This window comes from Charadrius vociferus, unplaced genomic scaffold, assembly GCF_000708025.1.
Source record: "Charadrius vociferus isolate BGI_N301 unplaced genomic scaffold, ASM70802v2 scaffold126, whole genome shotgun sequence".
Taxonomy (NCBI): domain Eukaryota; kingdom Metazoa; phylum Chordata; class Aves; order Charadriiformes; family Charadriidae; genus Charadrius; species Charadrius vociferus.
The window spans coordinates 2811989-2828547 of NW_009648894.1; the positions used below are offsets into that span (position 1 = coordinate 2811989).

The window sequence follows — 16559 nt, forward strand, 5'->3', positions numbered from 1 at the left end:
AAGGGAAGGGAGAAATTACTGTTGTAGTTCCAAAATTGAAAGATGGAAAAACTTAGTCTGAAATACCTAGCAAGGAAAAAATTTAGAAAACTTACCCATTCAATTAAGTTCAGTAGTCAGCAAATTTCACCCCTACTTTGTACGATAAGAATGATCACATGTATGTCAACGTTTCTAAAATGTGTAGCTAACTCCCCACCTTCCCCAGTTAAATAAGTAACTCTGATTACGTAAACTATAGTTTATAGTGAATAAAGCTAACTTCAACAATCTGCTCTCTGAAAACTTTGCAACTCTGAATGTTACCTGCTTTATCTATTAAAATAATTTTTCTGCAAGTTCTGACTCTCTTCCCTTTGAAGCTTATGAGATTCATAAATAACACACTTCTGAAAGAACCATGTAATTTTCAAATAGTTGCTTAAAACAAAAACACTTGCAGAAACAACTGTTTGCTGTTGATGACGCAGAAGATTGCAGCTTGTATGCGAACGTATGTGACTCATGAGCTGTATGGTCATTTCAAATTCATATTCTTATATCATTGTACCCCTATATGACCAGTATTTGATGTTTAAGCTATTGTATTTAAAATTTTAATATATTTGAGAAATATAAATATATCTGATATATGTGAGCTGTTTCTATTTTGCGAAGGAATTGCTGCTTTTCCCCAAGGTAGCACTTAAACTTTTTTACCCCATACTTAACCTTTCTTTTAAAAATGTGTTATGTAATACCTCCATTGAAATACGTATGTATGCCTTTATCTAAATGTGGTATTGCTTACAATTAATACCCTGAGTATGAATAACTGTACCCCAAACTTAAACAAAAAACAGTTGTGAAAGTAAGCAAGGTGTGAACCCTGAAACAAGGGATTCCCATCTCAGTGACCTGCGTATACAGCACGTTTATAATCCTCTTGGAAACTGTGATCCAGTAGTGTTTGGAATAAGGATTCAACCCTAGTATGCAGGAACTGTATCATGTCTAACGGATGAGGTGGGGGTTCAGCTGGAACAGGATGGATTGACTAATGTTGTGATATAGGAAAATCTAGATTTTCTTTTTTTTTCTCCTTCTGTACAGACTTCCAGTGAAGGATTGCAGAGGTTATATAGTCATGTGTTGCTTTTTTTCTACCTTTGTGAAATTGATAGGAAACAGTCCTAAGCCCAACAAGAATTTTGTTGGTGATTTATAATTCAAATGGTGCAATCTGTTAAGAGTAGCATTATGCGCCCTTCAAAAGCATGCATACAGAGAAAGAAGTTGCTGGGGGGGATTACGTGGTGGGTTTCTGTATTTATTTTCTGTTGGTTTTCTTTTTTTTTTTTAAAGTGCATTGTTTGTTTGGAGAGTAGTACATTTGTTCAGAATGTTTCCGCATAAACCTTCCTTCTTATCACTTCAGCACATCACGTAAACAACTAGTTTTAAGGCTGCTTTTGCCATGTCTGTGCTGAACTGTTAAATGGTGTTGAGTGCTCATCTCTTGTCAAAAAACACTACCTTGGTGTAGGGCTTTTTGTTTTAACAAGTGTTTTTCTTCTGTCATCCTTTATGCAAAAGAGGAATTATTTATAAATACTTCAGAGTTCTTAAGTCACCTACTTAAAACCTTTTCTGGTTAAAATAGCTTTGCTCTGGTGCCTACAAAATACTTGACAGTCATTAGGTAGCTAATGTGCTGTGACCACTGCTTATTACACTAATCATAATTAACACACTGATTTCCTGAGCTCTACATGTTGTCCGGTACTGGGACTATGGTGGTCTTGTTGGTAAGTTTGCACCAAGTGTAGAACAGTGTGGCTGAGATCCTGTGATAAAACCAGTAGTTACTGTAACATATAAGAATCTGAATCTGAGCTCACTGGACCTGATCTAAAAAAACCCACACAACAAAACAAACAAAAGCACCAGCCAACTTTTAGTGGGCTTTGGTGTTGGTCCTGTATAAGGAATGGGACCATGCACACATGAGGCCAGAATCCCAAGTCAGAAATGCACTGAGCATCTGGTTTTGCTCACAGGTTAAATTTTGCCTTATCCAGTGCAAAAGAAGCCTTCTCATAGGACCTGAGGGGTACCCAGCTTTCGTAGTGGCTGTGTGCTGAATATTTAATTTTCTCCTGAATGAGAAAAGACATGTGGGAAAGGGATTATTCTTTGAACTATGTGTGATCATAAGTGAAAAAGGAAGTACATTAAGTGTGCATGGGACAGGCAGAGGATAACTTTAACTTTCATTGCATCCCTTGTGAAATATTTTCACATAGTCCCTCAAAAACCTGGTTTTACATGATTCTTCTGAGAACAAGTTAGGCAGTGGAATTATATATGGCCTTTCTATATGGAAGTACCGTTACTGTGCTGATTTTGATGAATTGTTTTTATTTTCCCAGTTTTCTCCGGGCAATGTTTGAAGATGTTTATTTTTTTTTTCTTTAAAGACAGGTGCTCTATTTATCTATATATAACTGTTTCCTGCTGTAGAAGTATGTGTTGTATAATTTAATACAATGCTGTTTGTCAGTTAGGTATTTCATTAGTCTGTATGCAAGAAAAGGTTATGTGCTTTCTCAGTATAAATTCTCACACTGTGAAATATTACATCTTTGTTTTACTAAAGCCTTGGCAGTGAGAACCAGGAGTTCTTAGTGATTTTGATGAATTAACTTAGTCTTGGAATTGTAAGATACGTAGGTGCTAAGGGCTGATATAAGGTAAGAAACTTCAACAGCCTTTTACTAATACATTTCCTTCCATCCTTTTTTTTAAACAATTATTTGCAATATTTTCAACAGATCCCCTGTAAGCAGCTTGCAGATTCGCTATGATCAATCAGGGAACAATTGTGGAGAAAATTTGCCCCCAGTAGCAGCCAGCATAGAACAGCTTCTGGAGAGGCAATGGAGTGAAGGGCAACAGTTTTTATTAGAGCAAGGCACCCCTAGTGACAGTAAGTACTCACATTGTGTTTGTTACCGCTTTTGTTAACTTGTTATTCAGAACTGCTATTCAGTGCTTGTCCAAGAATTTTTTAAAAAAACATATTTTCTGCTGTGAATAGAAATATAACTGTAGTGTAGAATTGTAACATAGTTCTTAATGTAGCACATGGTTTCAGTAGATTACAAAGAGTTCTCTATAATTATCTGCATTTTATGGATGGGGAAATTGTGTCATGCAAGAGGAAGTGACTCGTAGGTCCAGCTGGTCGGTTGCAGTTTGGAAATGAATTCTGGACTCTTCAATCCACTATTGTAAATAGTATAGCATGGGTCCCCAGTTTGTTCTATATTGTGTGATATGAATTGGCATAATAATTTTTATTGTTATATTTTCATTTTTAAAATCTAAACTACCTACTTCTGTTGCTGTTTTAAAAAAATATTTACAAATATTAGGCAGGTGTCCTGCGGGGCTTTCCTATCTTTATTATGTTCTGCGTTTCTTGTGAAATCACTATTTTCTCAAGTTATGTTTAATAGAGTAGAGTAGTCCACGAATGAGTACATTAAAAGCGGAAGTGATTACTAGATAACTTGGATATACATATTTAACAATACATCAGTATCAAAGACAGTGATTGAATACATTTAAATATTTTTTTAATACCAATTTGGGGTTTGTGTTCTATTTTATTGAACCATATTCTTCTTGTTGGTAGTGTAAAGTGGTATCTAGTTGGTATTTTTATGAATGGTATCCTGACAAAAATGCTAATTGTGAGGAAATTCATGCAGGGATAATCCTTTAAACATGATAGCTGGAGGACAGGTTTAGCTAAGTCTTATTGCATCTCATTTGGGCTCACTGAGGGTTCCTTTGTATGTTCTTGAAGAGGAGGGATAAAAGCTAAATCCTTGGGAAATGACCAGATGTGCCCATACCAGTAGACTTATGTCTGTAGTAGGCCCAGAGGTCATGTTAAACAAATACAATTTAGAATTAAAAAAAAAAAAAAAAAAAGGCTATCCCTGTGCCTTTACAGTCACACTCTAGTACTACTTGGGAAATCCAAGTTCTGAAACCAAATTGGAGTTTGAGAAAACTGTGCTTGGTAAAAATCAGGTTAGTACAGAAGATGATGCCCTTTTTCTGCAAAAAAAAGGGGTGGTAACTGCAGTGCTCACACAGTGCTCCCTGCTGGGTGATTTGTAGATCGCCGCTCAAAGCAAATGAGAGCTCCTGCTCCCAACAAGGTGTGTCATGATCACTTCACGTTGGATTACTTTTTTTTCATTGTTTCTGTAAGTTTGTGATTCACTGTACAGGGCATTCAAGCAGAAAACTTCCCGTTTCACAAACTTGCTTGTTCTTACGTAAATGTTGTTGGTTGGCTGTATTGTTAGTTGAATGCATATTTGCCAAACTTTTTCTGTTTGGATAACATTTAAAATTTCTAATACTGCAGCTGAAACAGATTTTTCCAAACTATGCAATTAACCAGTGCTACCAAAATACTACTATTTTTATATTCTGGCTTGAGGATAAGTTACCATGTACTGCTGTTTGCTTAAAATGAATGTCAGCCCCAATGATGTGACTTTATCTGTATTTAAACATATCTGTAGATATATAGCAAAGCTAATATTGCATGCTACAGACTTTTTTCTGCACTTCAAATTACACAAAATTGATCCTAAACCTTTCCACCTAAAGTCAAATTTCTCTAACGTATCTCTCAGCAATAATTTTATTTATATTTTTACATATGACTTAATGCTAGTCTTAAACTGTAATACAGAAATTAAGAAAAAAAGGATGTTATTCATTCTTGGAATGTGGCTGTGAAAGATAACATATGCATTTTTACCTTAGTTTTAGGAATGCTGAAATCATTACACCAACTTCAGGTTGAAAATAGGCGGTTAGAAGAACAGATAAAGAATCTGACCGCTAAGAAGGAGCGGCTTCAGCTACTCAATGCGCAGCTTTCGGTGCCCTTTCCAACAATAACTTCAAATCCTAGCCCTTCTCATCAAGTACATGCCTTTCCAGTACAAGCGGGTGAGTAGAGGAGTGTATTAAAGTGTCAAAGTAATTCAAACATGTATTTATATGAAATACTTATTTCATCCATATATACCATTGATGGAGATGCATATACATACAGGTTTAATATAGACTAAGTATTTTTTGGCAGGTTTAAATGTTTAAAAGTCAATTGGAAGATTTATATGAACTATTACTACTTGTTTCAGTGCAGTTTCTTTTTTACTTCTGTCTGGAGCACGTATGTTTGAATCTATTGATTCACCAATTATTTAGTTAATATTTTACTATTTAGCAATGATTTTAAGGTTCACTTTAGATTTTCTATGTTTACCTTTGACATTATTTTGAAATAAGTATTCTGAATCTTTTTAGATGTTACAGAAATTTAATCGCTGTGTGTTTTTTGAAATAATTATTTTAGCACCTAGCACTGATTCCTTGAACAGCAGTAAAAGCCCTCATCTGGGAAACAGTTTTTTACCGGACAATTCTCTTCCTGTGTTAAATCAGGTAATTTTTATTTGTTTCTTCTAAACTTAAACTTGTTACAAGTTAACTCGTCATAGTCCTTGCATTGTGCTGTTAGGTGAAATTTTATGCAGCTGAGGGGGTTTTGTTGTTTGTTTTTACACCAGGAGATAACCTCCAGCGGACAAAGCACCAGCAGTTCATCAGCTCTTTCCACTCCACCACCTGCTGGGCAGAGTCCAGCTCAGCAAGGCTCAGGAGTCACAGGAGTTCAACAGGTCAATGGTGTGACAGTGGGGGCACTCGCTAGTGGTATGCAGACTGTAACCTCCACCATTCCTGCGGTGCCTGGTGTGGGTGGAATAATTGGAGCGCTGCCAGCCAGCCAGCTGGCAATCAATGGAATAGTAGGGGCTTTAAACGGGGTAATTCAGACCCCAGCAACAATATCACAGAACCCTTCTCCTCTCACTCATGCAACCGTGCCACCCAATGCAACGCATCCTCTGCCAACCACGTTAAATAACAGGTAAGAATTTGCTGATTTTATGTTTTTCCTGACAGTGCCTGCTGTTCTTCAGTTTAGCTGTAATTTTTAAACTGATGTAGTCAAAAGGTAATGTTTCTTCCTTAGCCTGTAATTGTCAAACTAGGTTTCTGCTCCTGATCTGTGAATGAAAGTAAGAAGGCATTTAATGGAAGCACGAATAGTCAAGTTAAAGAAAAGATGGGTTTTGTTTAGCTTTTGGGAATCCCTAGTGTCCATTTATTCCTGTTTTTTTAACCAAGTCACATGCCCAAACAAATATAATTATGTAAATGAGCTCCAGCTCTTTTTCTAGTTCAGAAACCAATATTCTTTGTCCTGCCAATTGTTCTTCCAGGATTAAAGGAGCGCTGGAAAAGCCACCATTTGTTGCAGTAGGAAGGGGGAGGGGGAGAAGGAGAACAGTATATGGTCATGTAGTTAAAGATGTAACAGGCATAACTAACCAGAGTAGTAATACCATTGCATGGTGCTTTCAGTTCTCTGCATCTGACTCCAAAGACAACAAAATTAGTGTTTCAAGTGGTGTTCCTAAGGATTTTTAAAAGCATAAAAAGATCTGTGTTTTGGTATTCGTAACAGTACTTCCGCAAAATCAGGTATCCTCAGTTGCATAAACGGCTGCTGCTTGAGCTGCAAGGCAAATGGGTAACAAAAGGAGAGAGCTGCTTTCCAGGAAGAGGAATGGACTGCTTGGTCTGGAAGTATTTTGGGATAGAGCAGAGCCTGAGCTCACTCCTCTCTCCCCTTCCCCCCACCCCCTGTATTGTCCTTTGCTTAGGAAGGAGAACTGTGGTTCAGTATAGAACGAAATGCCTGCAAATAGGCAGTGGATTACTTGTTTTTAAGTAGAGTTTATTTTTGGAGATTATGGTGGATTACCCACCAAAAAAGGCTTATATGATTGGAATGATGCAAGGGATCCCTAGTTTTGTAGCTTCTTTTTCCAGTTTCCTTGCTGTTTCTTTGGCAGCTCCTGAATATTCGTGTACCATATCACTGTGTGGTATTGCTTCAAGAGGCTCATAAAACCCGATACTTTCAAGTGTATCCTGTTGTTTTGATGTGCTATTATATTTTTACTGAGGAGGTTACATTTTTCATAGTTTATATCATATATGAGCATAACATTTCATAGGTTAAACAAAAGGCATTTTGTTAATGAAAAGTTATCTTCTTTCTTGAGTATCACAGGTCTGCTGAAAACACAAGAATTTTGCATTACTCCCCAAAAGTATGAGGAGGAGTGAGAAATACCAGACAAAATGAATAATATTAACCAGTTGTATAATGCTTTCCACTTTCAGCTAATGCCGAAATACATTGGTCATGCTGCTGTTTTCTCATATAATTTTATTAATACACAGATTATTTATTTCTGACTCTTTATACTGCAGAAGTTCTTTTGTCTCTTTTCTCAATAACCATCTTAACTGCTGTAACTCTTGGGTGTGTAGCCTAATAGTAGACTACTCCAGTTCACGCAGAATACGACAACTGGTGTCCTGTTCATAAGCTCACATTCTAACTTAGAGCGTAGTCTGGAATACTCCAGTGATTCCCTATTTTCTACTACAACAAGCTTACGATGTACATCTCTGCCAGCATTTCCCTTTCTCCATTTCTATTCTTGCATGATCTCTTTCTGCACTGCTCCCCCATAATACTAATTTAATGTGTATATTCAATTTAAAAGTGCACATTTTACACAATTCTCTGCTTTATTGAGCTCATCCAGATGATTTTCTGGTCCCCCTTCCTTTTGAGGTGTTTACAATTGCTCCTATTTTCTGTGGGTTTTCAGTATTTCTAGTTGTACGTTTAGAGGAAAAAAGTTCAGGCCGAGCAAGCACTAATGCTAATTAGTCCTAATATGATTTTAATGATGACATGTACGTTCCTCATTCCTGTTTCTTCCATTACAAATGCTTCAGTGAAAAATATGAAGAAACTTTTCTGTTACTGGAACTAAACTGTGAAGAAGCTCCAGGATAACTTTGAATGAAGAAAAAAAAAAAAAAAGAAAAAAATATAAAAATATTTTCCATTGGTTGAGATTATTGATTCTGAAACTACATGGGACACCATTTGTTCCTGCCACTCTTGAGTTCACTGCTGCTTCAGTGGCAACTAGTTGACTGTTTCTTCAATGTTAAATTCCTCTAGGTATCGCTACTCTTTGAACTGCTTAATTGGGAGGTTAAATGGTAACAAGCCCAGGCAGGCGTGGAGGTTTGTCACCGTGTTGCTGTGAGCTTTCCGAACCTGGTTAAGTCGCGTGGTGGTGGTCAGCTTTGGAGGTGGTTTAAATCAGTATTCACAAGACGACGGAAAGCCACATGAGAACTCGGCCCTACTTTTTAACTTTTGTGTATTGTTCTGTAATTAAGACTTCCTAGTTGTTCCTGTAAGTTGCTACTTACAGTAACTTCCCAAGCTTCAGAATCTGTTCGGACAGTTTCATGTGAAAAATAGCTAGATTATTCACCATTACATGAAGACTTTATGCATATTGTCCTTATTCATGTGAACTCTTTAACTGTGGGACATAGGGAGGTGAGAAAACACTGATTTGCACAGTGCTGTTTGAGAGAGTTTCAAATTGTAGGTAAAAGAGCCTACATTCAGTCGGCAGAGAAAAATACTCGATCCTTTTCTGGGAAAAAGATGGTTTAATACAGATTGTGAGCAACCGGGAGATTAAGTGATTTAAGGAAAAAGATAGGATTGTTTCTTTACGTTCCCGCAACCAGAGAAGACGGTAGGATGGAGAGTTTCAGACTGATCATATACCTTTTAATGAGAAGCTAAAAAGGATTAAATTTACATTCTAAGCTGATGTGGTTTAGAGAAATCTCTGTGGTGAAATCCAGTGAACTGCCTCTTCCAGGAAGCTCAGGAGCTGCAGGGTTTTGTCTTCTGTAGCGAGGTTTTGTTTCTAGATGCTTAGATCTCAGCTGCTGGCTGAGGATATTTTCTTTCAAGTGCCATCGCAGAGCAAGATAGGAAGGCAAAGCGGATAAAGAGAAGGGAGAAAAAAGAAGTGCAAAGGTAAAATATGGTATAGGAAAAAAGAAAGAATGGGATAAAAGAACGAAAAAAGTGGAGAGCATTCATTCCAATATAGAAGAATACAGAAAAAGTGAGAAAGAGAAGAAGAAAATAATGGTAATATTAGCCAAACTGAAGGTACTTATTTTTTGCAGTTGTTACAAACATTTTTGATACAATTGAATTTAAAGCTGTTCAAAGGAATTTCAATTAATCGATGAGTGTCATCGTTTGAAAGTCAAACACATGCACAGTTCTAGTTTATGTTAGGCCTGAGTTTTGCTGTTGTAGCTCAGGAGGAAAATCTAGGAGTTTCCTTGGGTAGGTGAAGTGTCATCTCTGCTTTTACCAACAATCAAACAAACATTGCTAGCAGTTATTGGGGAATAAATGGAATGGTGTTATCCATTTTGAGTTCTGTCACGTTAAATCCCTGGTGTGTGTGCATCTGGAATATTACGTGCAGTTCTGATTATGCAGTTTCAGAAAAGGATATAATACAAGGGAAAAAGGAGTACAGCAAGCATAATCGGAGGCCAAATGACTTGCACAGGACAAGGTCAGTAGAATTAACCTCTTGCCTAGGGAAAAAGACCATTGACAAGAGATTTGAAAACCAGGACAGTGGTAGAACTGATAGTAATGAATGTTTTGAAGTTCATGTGGGATATCATAGAATCATTTAAGTTGGAAAAGACCTTTAAGATTGAGTCGAACCATTAACCTAACACTGCCAAGTTCACTACTAAACCATGTCCCTAACACATCCACACATCTTTTAAAAACCTCCAGAGGTGGCGACCCAACCACTTCCCTGAGCAGCCTGTTCCAGTGCTTGACAGCCCTTTCAGTGAAGAAGTTTTTCCTGATACACAATCTAAACCTCCCCTGGCCCAACTTGAGGCCATTTCCTCTTGTCCCATCACTTGTTACTTGGGAGAAAAGATTGACCCCCACCTCGCTACAACCTCCTTTCAGGTAGTTGTAGAGCGTGATAAGGTCTCCCCTCAGCCTCCTTTTCTCCAGGCTAAACAACCCCAGTTCCCTCAACTGCTCCTCATAAGATTTGTGCTCCAGACCCCTCACCAGCTTCGTTACTCTTCTTTGGACACACTCCAGCACCTCAGTGTCTTTCTTGTAGCAAGAATTTTTCTTGTTCAGCCCAAAACTGGACACAGTATTCCAGGTGTGGCCTCACCAGTGCTGAGTACAGGGGGACAATCACTTCCCTCGTCCTGCTGGCCACACTATTGCTGATACACACCAGGATGCCATGGGCCTTCTTGGCCACCTGGGCACACTGCTGGCTCAGAGTCATGGCCGTTGACCAACACCCCCAGGTCCTCTTCTGCCAGGCAGCTTTCCAGCCACTCTTCCCCACACCTGTAGCACTGCATGGGGTCGTTGTGACCCAAGTGCAGGACCCAGCACTGGGCCTTGTTGCCCTTCATAGCATTGGCCTCAGCCCATCGATCCAGCCTGTCCAGATCCCTCTGTAGAGCCTTCCTGCCCTCAGGCAGATCAACACTCCTGCCCAGCTTGGTGTCATCTGCAAAGTTACTGAGGGTGCACATGATCCCCTCATCCAGGTTGTTCATTACTACATAGAACTGGCCCCAATACCGAGCCCTGGGGAACACCACTTGTGACCAGCCCCCAACTGGATTCAACTCTGTTCACCGCCACTCTTTGGGCCTGCCATCCAGCCAGTCTTTTACCCAGCAAAGTGTACACCCGTCCAAGCCATGAGCAGCCAGTTTCTCCAGGAGAATGCTGTAGGAAACAAAGGCTTTACTAAAGTGCAGGTAGACAACATCCACAGCCATTCCCTCATGTGTTACGTGAGCTACCATGTCACAAAAGAAGATCAGGTTTGTCAAGCAGGACCTGCCTTTCATAAATTCATGCTGACTGGGCCAGATTGCCTGGTTGTCCTGCGTGTGCCTTGTAATGGCACTCAGGATGATCTGCTCTGTAACTTTCCCCAGCACCAAGGTCAGACTGACAGGTCTGTAGTTCCCTGGATCCTCCTTCTGGCCCTTCTTGTAGATAGGTGTCACATTTGCTAACCTCCAGTCAACTGGGACCTACGGTGAGCCAGGACTGCTGATAAATGATGGAAAGTGGTTTGGTAAGCACATCTGCCAGCTCCCTCAGTACCTTTGGGTGGACCCCATATGGCTCCACAGACTTCCCATAGATACAGATTTCCCGTTCCCCATAGGAGATAATAAGTGCAGCCCAGCATGTGTTTCCCATAGCATTGAGGCCATCCAACGAAGTACAACACAAAGTCTATGCGTTGCTTGCCCTGTCCCAGCAGTGGAGAATGGTGATGCTGTGGGTGTTTTCATACTGGCTGGTTAATACAAAGTACATGTCAAAGTGATTACGGAGCTGGGGTACAGCATGCGAGCTGCTGTAGAAAGGCAAGATAAATATTATGTCCTGAAGAGCTGAATGATTGTAGCCTAACTGTGCAGATTTGTGGCTGATTTGAGTTAATTTAATTCCTTACTACCAATCACAGCTAGCAATCCTGTCGGCCTCTTGGTCATCCTGCGCACACCTTCTTGCTGATATTAGTGCTTGTGCATTCACACAATGACCTCATCTACATTAATAGATTATCTTTCAGGGTGTTTTGTACCGGCTTTGGTTTCAGCTCGCTTCCCACGAGATTGCAGCTCATTGTGCAAGGGCTCGTGCAAGGGGAGGGGACAGAAGCGTACAGCTGAAAGGGAAATACTTAACCTTTCAATGGCAGGGTAAACCTGTCATGAAACTACACCTTAATAATTCAATGGGTGTTTTAAATTACTAAAAGCTAACACCGGTACTGAAAGAGTAAATCCAGCTGTCTTCATGGTCTTCTGTTCCAAAACCGCCCTTGTTCATGCTGTTGGTCTTGCAGAGAACTGGCATAGCTGAAGAAACCCTTTAGTCCCAGACCAGTTGTCAGCGGGATCAGTTCCCTGCCCAATTTCCTAAAGAGCTGCAAAAAATTCTACATAGACATGAAAACAGGGACTGGGAGCTAAATAGTAGGCAAGTGCAGAGGCGCCCTACTTTGTTCCATGGCAGCATCAGCTGGTCCACTGCAAGGCTGAGCGTGTTCGCTAAATTACAGACAAGGTATAGGCAATAGTGATAGATTGGAATACAGCAAAAGATGAGAATTAGAAGGAAACCAAGACAAAGTAAATGCTAGTTAACTAAATATTAAAGGTTGGCAAGAGCTGTCTTGTAAAATCTGGCCTTTCTGTATAAAGTATTTGAAAAAAAAATGTAGAAATGGTAATAGCTGAGTTTAAAATAATGTGCACGTAGTAAGACTTAACGTTACAGGCAAGATGTTGCGGTGGCTCAGCATAAATGAGATTGGGGGTGGTAATGGCTCAGTATGTATCAGAAAAATGAAACTGGACAGACAGACAATTTAATATCTGACAGTGTGCAATCAAAATGCTAAATAGGAACTGTCTATTTATATGCATCTTTTCTTTGTTTCAATGGAAAGCTGAAGTAAAAAGTTCCCATACTTTCATCTAAACTACAGTATTATCCTGTCAACCCCCACAGTGCCTCCGGACTAGGATTACTGCCTGACCAACAGAGACAACTTCTACTCCATCAACAGCACCAGCAATTTCAGCAATTACTGAGTACCCAGCAACTCACATCAGTAAGTTTTCCAGTTAATTGTGATTTTTTTCCTCTACTGTATTCTAAGGCATGGATTCCTCAGCCTAATATAAATAATAGAAATGGGTTTAACTTGATATTACAGGTTTTGATAATTTTTTAGTTTTCAGTTGCTGCAACCTTTTCGGATGATAGCCACGTGAAATTACAGGATATTATTGGGCTGTGTGTATTGCTAGAATAATTGTTCCCTAGAGCCTTCAGTCTTGTTTAGTCCCGTGTGGACGTGGTGGCTTCTCTCAGCATCAGCTGTGGGCAGCAGAGTTTGGGGCCATGTATGGATTCTAATATCCTAAAGCTATTCTCCGATTCCACTAGGACTCTAGCAAAAGACTTTTGGGTAACATCTTGACAGCTGTCTTTGTTCTGCCTTGCAGTATTCATATATGCCATTAGGTAACTGGTTTAACTATTTGTATTGTTAATTATGTACTTTTAGTACTTTGACAGACATGGTTTGATATGCTTCTCAGGTAAGTTTCTTTTGATAGAGGCCTGACGAAGCCAGCAGGCTCAGCTGAACTTCTGAGCTACTCATTTCAGGAAATTTTATAGGCGCTTTCTTCCCTTTCCCACAGTCTCGTAGAACTTCATTAGTGTAACCTAAATTAGCTGGGATTAGGTTAAGGGTTGCACTGAGTGAAGATTTGGAAGCAAGAACCCAGGGAGGAGCTATTTTCCAGTAACTAATTCTTGATTATTTTTTTTTCTTCTCCTCCCTTTCCTCATATTACTCCAGGAACAACATCAGGCCCTTTTGTATCAATTAGTACAGCAACAACATCACCACCACCAACACCATCAGTCTGAAGTACAGCAATTACAGATTACTGGAGGAGCACAGATACCCATAAACAACTTACTTTCAGGCACGCAGGCCTCACCGCTTAATGCAGCTGCTACCAACCCGTTCCTTACAATTCATGCAGATAACGCAGCTCAGAAGGTGACAGTAAGTATACTTCTCACCTCGTTTTCCGTATAGTACCTCCATGAGGTAACTAAAAGATAAGCAAGCTATGAGCATGTATTCACAACTCAAGGATGGTCGAGTTTTTATTTTCTTTATTTTCTTTTCCTTGAGTTGCACTTGGTGAGGTTCAGAACTTGGAGAACTTGTAGTTGCTTACGCCTAACCTGTCCGCTGCACACTCCTGCTTCACTGGACCAGGACGCCAACCCAGTGACTCTTGCCTTCCTCTTGTAATTACAACTGCAACCCTAGTCCTCCTCACCCCACCTTCTTCCCCAACTTTGTGTCCGCTATTTTGTAGATCATTCCTTTTATCACCTTACTTGAAGAGTTTGTCCTGGCCAGGCCTCAGGCAGTGTGAAGCTGCAGAGATTAGCTGATGACTGGAGAGATGAGCAGCCCATTGCTGGGAAGGTGAAACATGTAGTAGAACGGGCTTGGTTCTTGGTGTCTTGGTTCTGGTGTGGGAAGATGAGGCTGTACCCTGGGAGGCTGAGTGACTCCTTTGCTTAGTAGAGTAATAAAACCTTTCCGAGGCAGATAAGGAAACAAGACACATTTTTCTGGCAATGATGTTCCATTGTCTTCCGCATTTGCCTGTAAAATCCATCTCAAGACAGGAATTCTTTCTTCAAGGAGTCAGAGAATAGACTTCATTCTCTAAGGGTCATACAATTAAGGTAACGGAGGATGAAGGGAAGGAGCATGTGGAACTTGTAAAAACAAAGGATGAATAGAGCAGGAAGACAAAGTTCCAGTATTCCTTGGGGAAGACATCAAGGGGCAGTGGTAGTGAAAAAAGGGAAGCTTGTTTGCAATAGCAGGTGGGAAGAGTTTGGGGCTAGATATTGGTCCCCTCTCCGCACCCACCCCCAAAGCCTCCAGCTACTTTAGGGGCACAGTGGTGGAGAAGGACTTGGGCAGCTGGGCCTTTGTGGTACATCCCAAACGTAAGGTGAGACACAAAACATGCATGATGAATTTTCAAGACAGTTTTCCTGGAAACGGCTCCCTTCCAATTCAGAAATAGGAGTGTTTACTTTTATTAAGCTTTGCACATGGTTCTTGTCACTTTCCAGTTTGGTCCCTTGTTGGGATGTTGCAACTGTACTGCAAACTGCAGGACTCTCCAGTAAGATCATGTTCTTTCCCAGTCACTGACGGTCAGAGCAGAAGTGCTCCATCACAGGGGTTTGCCCAGTGCCTTGCCTTCATTTAGAAATGTTCACAATTTGTTCTAGTATGTTTAAAATTTATCTCCCCTCATTTTCTAAAAATGAGTAGTGAATGCAATTGAGATCCTATATTTGGTTTGCATCAGAACAAGCTATTCTATGTGTGACCTTATTTTGAATTTTTGAAATGGCTATTACTAGGTTTGGACAGCGTGACCGGGCAGAACTAGTGTATTTTACAAATACGCAGTTACAATTGTAGTTTTGTTCTTATAACAGTTAGCTGTAAACAATTCCAGGAAATCTCAGAACATCTTTTGAATGAACCCCTTAGAAATAAATTTGTTTTGAAATAGCTTTTTTATATTAAAAAAAAAAAGGTTGGAATTGAGCCAGATTGCACTGGGTTGTTGAACTATTTTAATTCAAAAAGAATTTTTAACAAATTCTCTCTTTGCAAAAAGTTTCAACATTTTAATCTCAATTTGGGTTGGAACAGGTTTTCAAGTATTTCTGAATGCTCAGTGAATGCGATGAGGTTTTTGCTCAGTCCTGTTCCGTACTTGCAGGAAATGTCTTTGTAGCAATTTATGAAAGAAAGATAATTGTGACAGGGGCAAAATGGAAATTGTAGTTCTATTCTGACGGCGAAGTGTAGATTTCAGCCCTCTGCAGCAGCTAAAACATAGCAGAGGCCACCTGGTATTTGTCTTGACCGTCCTGCGGCTCTAAGGAGAGACCAGCAGCCAAGCACAGCAAGTCTTGCTGGAATGGAAGGAGAGGCAAAGTCGGTGTTTTCTAACGCTGGCTGTGATGGCCGCCGGATGAGTTGCTTCAGTGTAGGACTACTCCTTTAATTATTCTTTCTTTCCTTTCCCACTTTTTATTCTACAACACATGATTTTTCTTTACAATGCAAAAGTTCCTATTTAGATAGCTCTAGTAGATGTACTGCTTTGTTGTTTGTATGAATTCGGTTTTACTTAACTCTGTATTTTATAATCTGATTTGTAGAAGTATTTTCTCTTACACAGAGGCTCAATGATAAAACTGGACCAGTTGCGTCAGAGAAGAGTTGACATTTGAATGACGCTTGAGAACTGCGCGTCCTGCTGTTATAGCACTTCGTCTGGCTGCACACTGCAGCTTTCCTTTCTGCAGATTGAAGAAATGCAACAAGGAACTCTTACTGCACAGCAAAAGGTTAATTTCCATAAGGATATTTTTGGTAGGCTTTCATTTGCTTTCTTGTTGCACTAAAATGGATGTACTTCTTAAATGTTTCAGACTGTGAAGTAGATAAAACTCTGCAAACCATAATTATTTTGTCAATATGATGGTACTAAGTACAAATTCATCCATAGCAAAACAGACTTGACTCTTCAGTCCTAATCTTCTAAGCGTAAAGGCGAGTAAACTGCCTGCAGTCGGGCATTATTTTGGTTTCAGAGCAGCAGTTTTAAAAACCAAACCACCCCGAGCTCAGTCTGATCTTCTGCTGCAGTTGCGATGTTTCCCTTTAGACTAAGCCTGTGATGGCAGCCCGGACTTGCCCTTTGTCGTTTCTTTTTTACACAACTGTTTTGAAACTGGACTCATAAGGGAATCCACTTCTCAACTTTTTATTCCT

At 39.8% G+C, this 16559-nt stretch overlaps 1 protein-coding gene across 2 annotated transcripts in view; it reads left to right on the forward strand.

Moving 5' to 3' along the window:
* The window catches only part of MLLT10 (myeloid/lymphoid or mixed-lineage leukemia (trithorax homolog, Drosophila); translocated to, 10), a 132114-nt gene extending 116099 nt beyond the window's left edge, over window positions 1–16015 (forward strand). The window contains exons 14-20 of one of the 2 annotated variants that reach the window (XM_009887132.1): window positions 2814–2968; window positions 4834–5022; window positions 5432–5520; window positions 5646–6007; window positions 12659–12761; window positions 13521–13733; window positions 15947–16015. In XM_009887132.1, coding sequence (XP_009885434.1) covers window positions 2814–2968; window positions 4834–5022; window positions 5432–5520; window positions 5646–6007; window positions 12659–12761; window positions 13521–13733; window positions 15947–16015 — 1180 coding nt within the window. The remainder of the gene's footprint in view (window positions 1–2813; window positions 2969–4833; window positions 5023–5431; window positions 5521–5645; window positions 6008–12658; window positions 12762–13520; window positions 13734–15946) is intronic. The other variant, XM_009887133.1, reaches the window with a different exon arrangement.
* The last annotated feature ends 544 nt before the right edge of the window (window positions 16016–16559 follow it).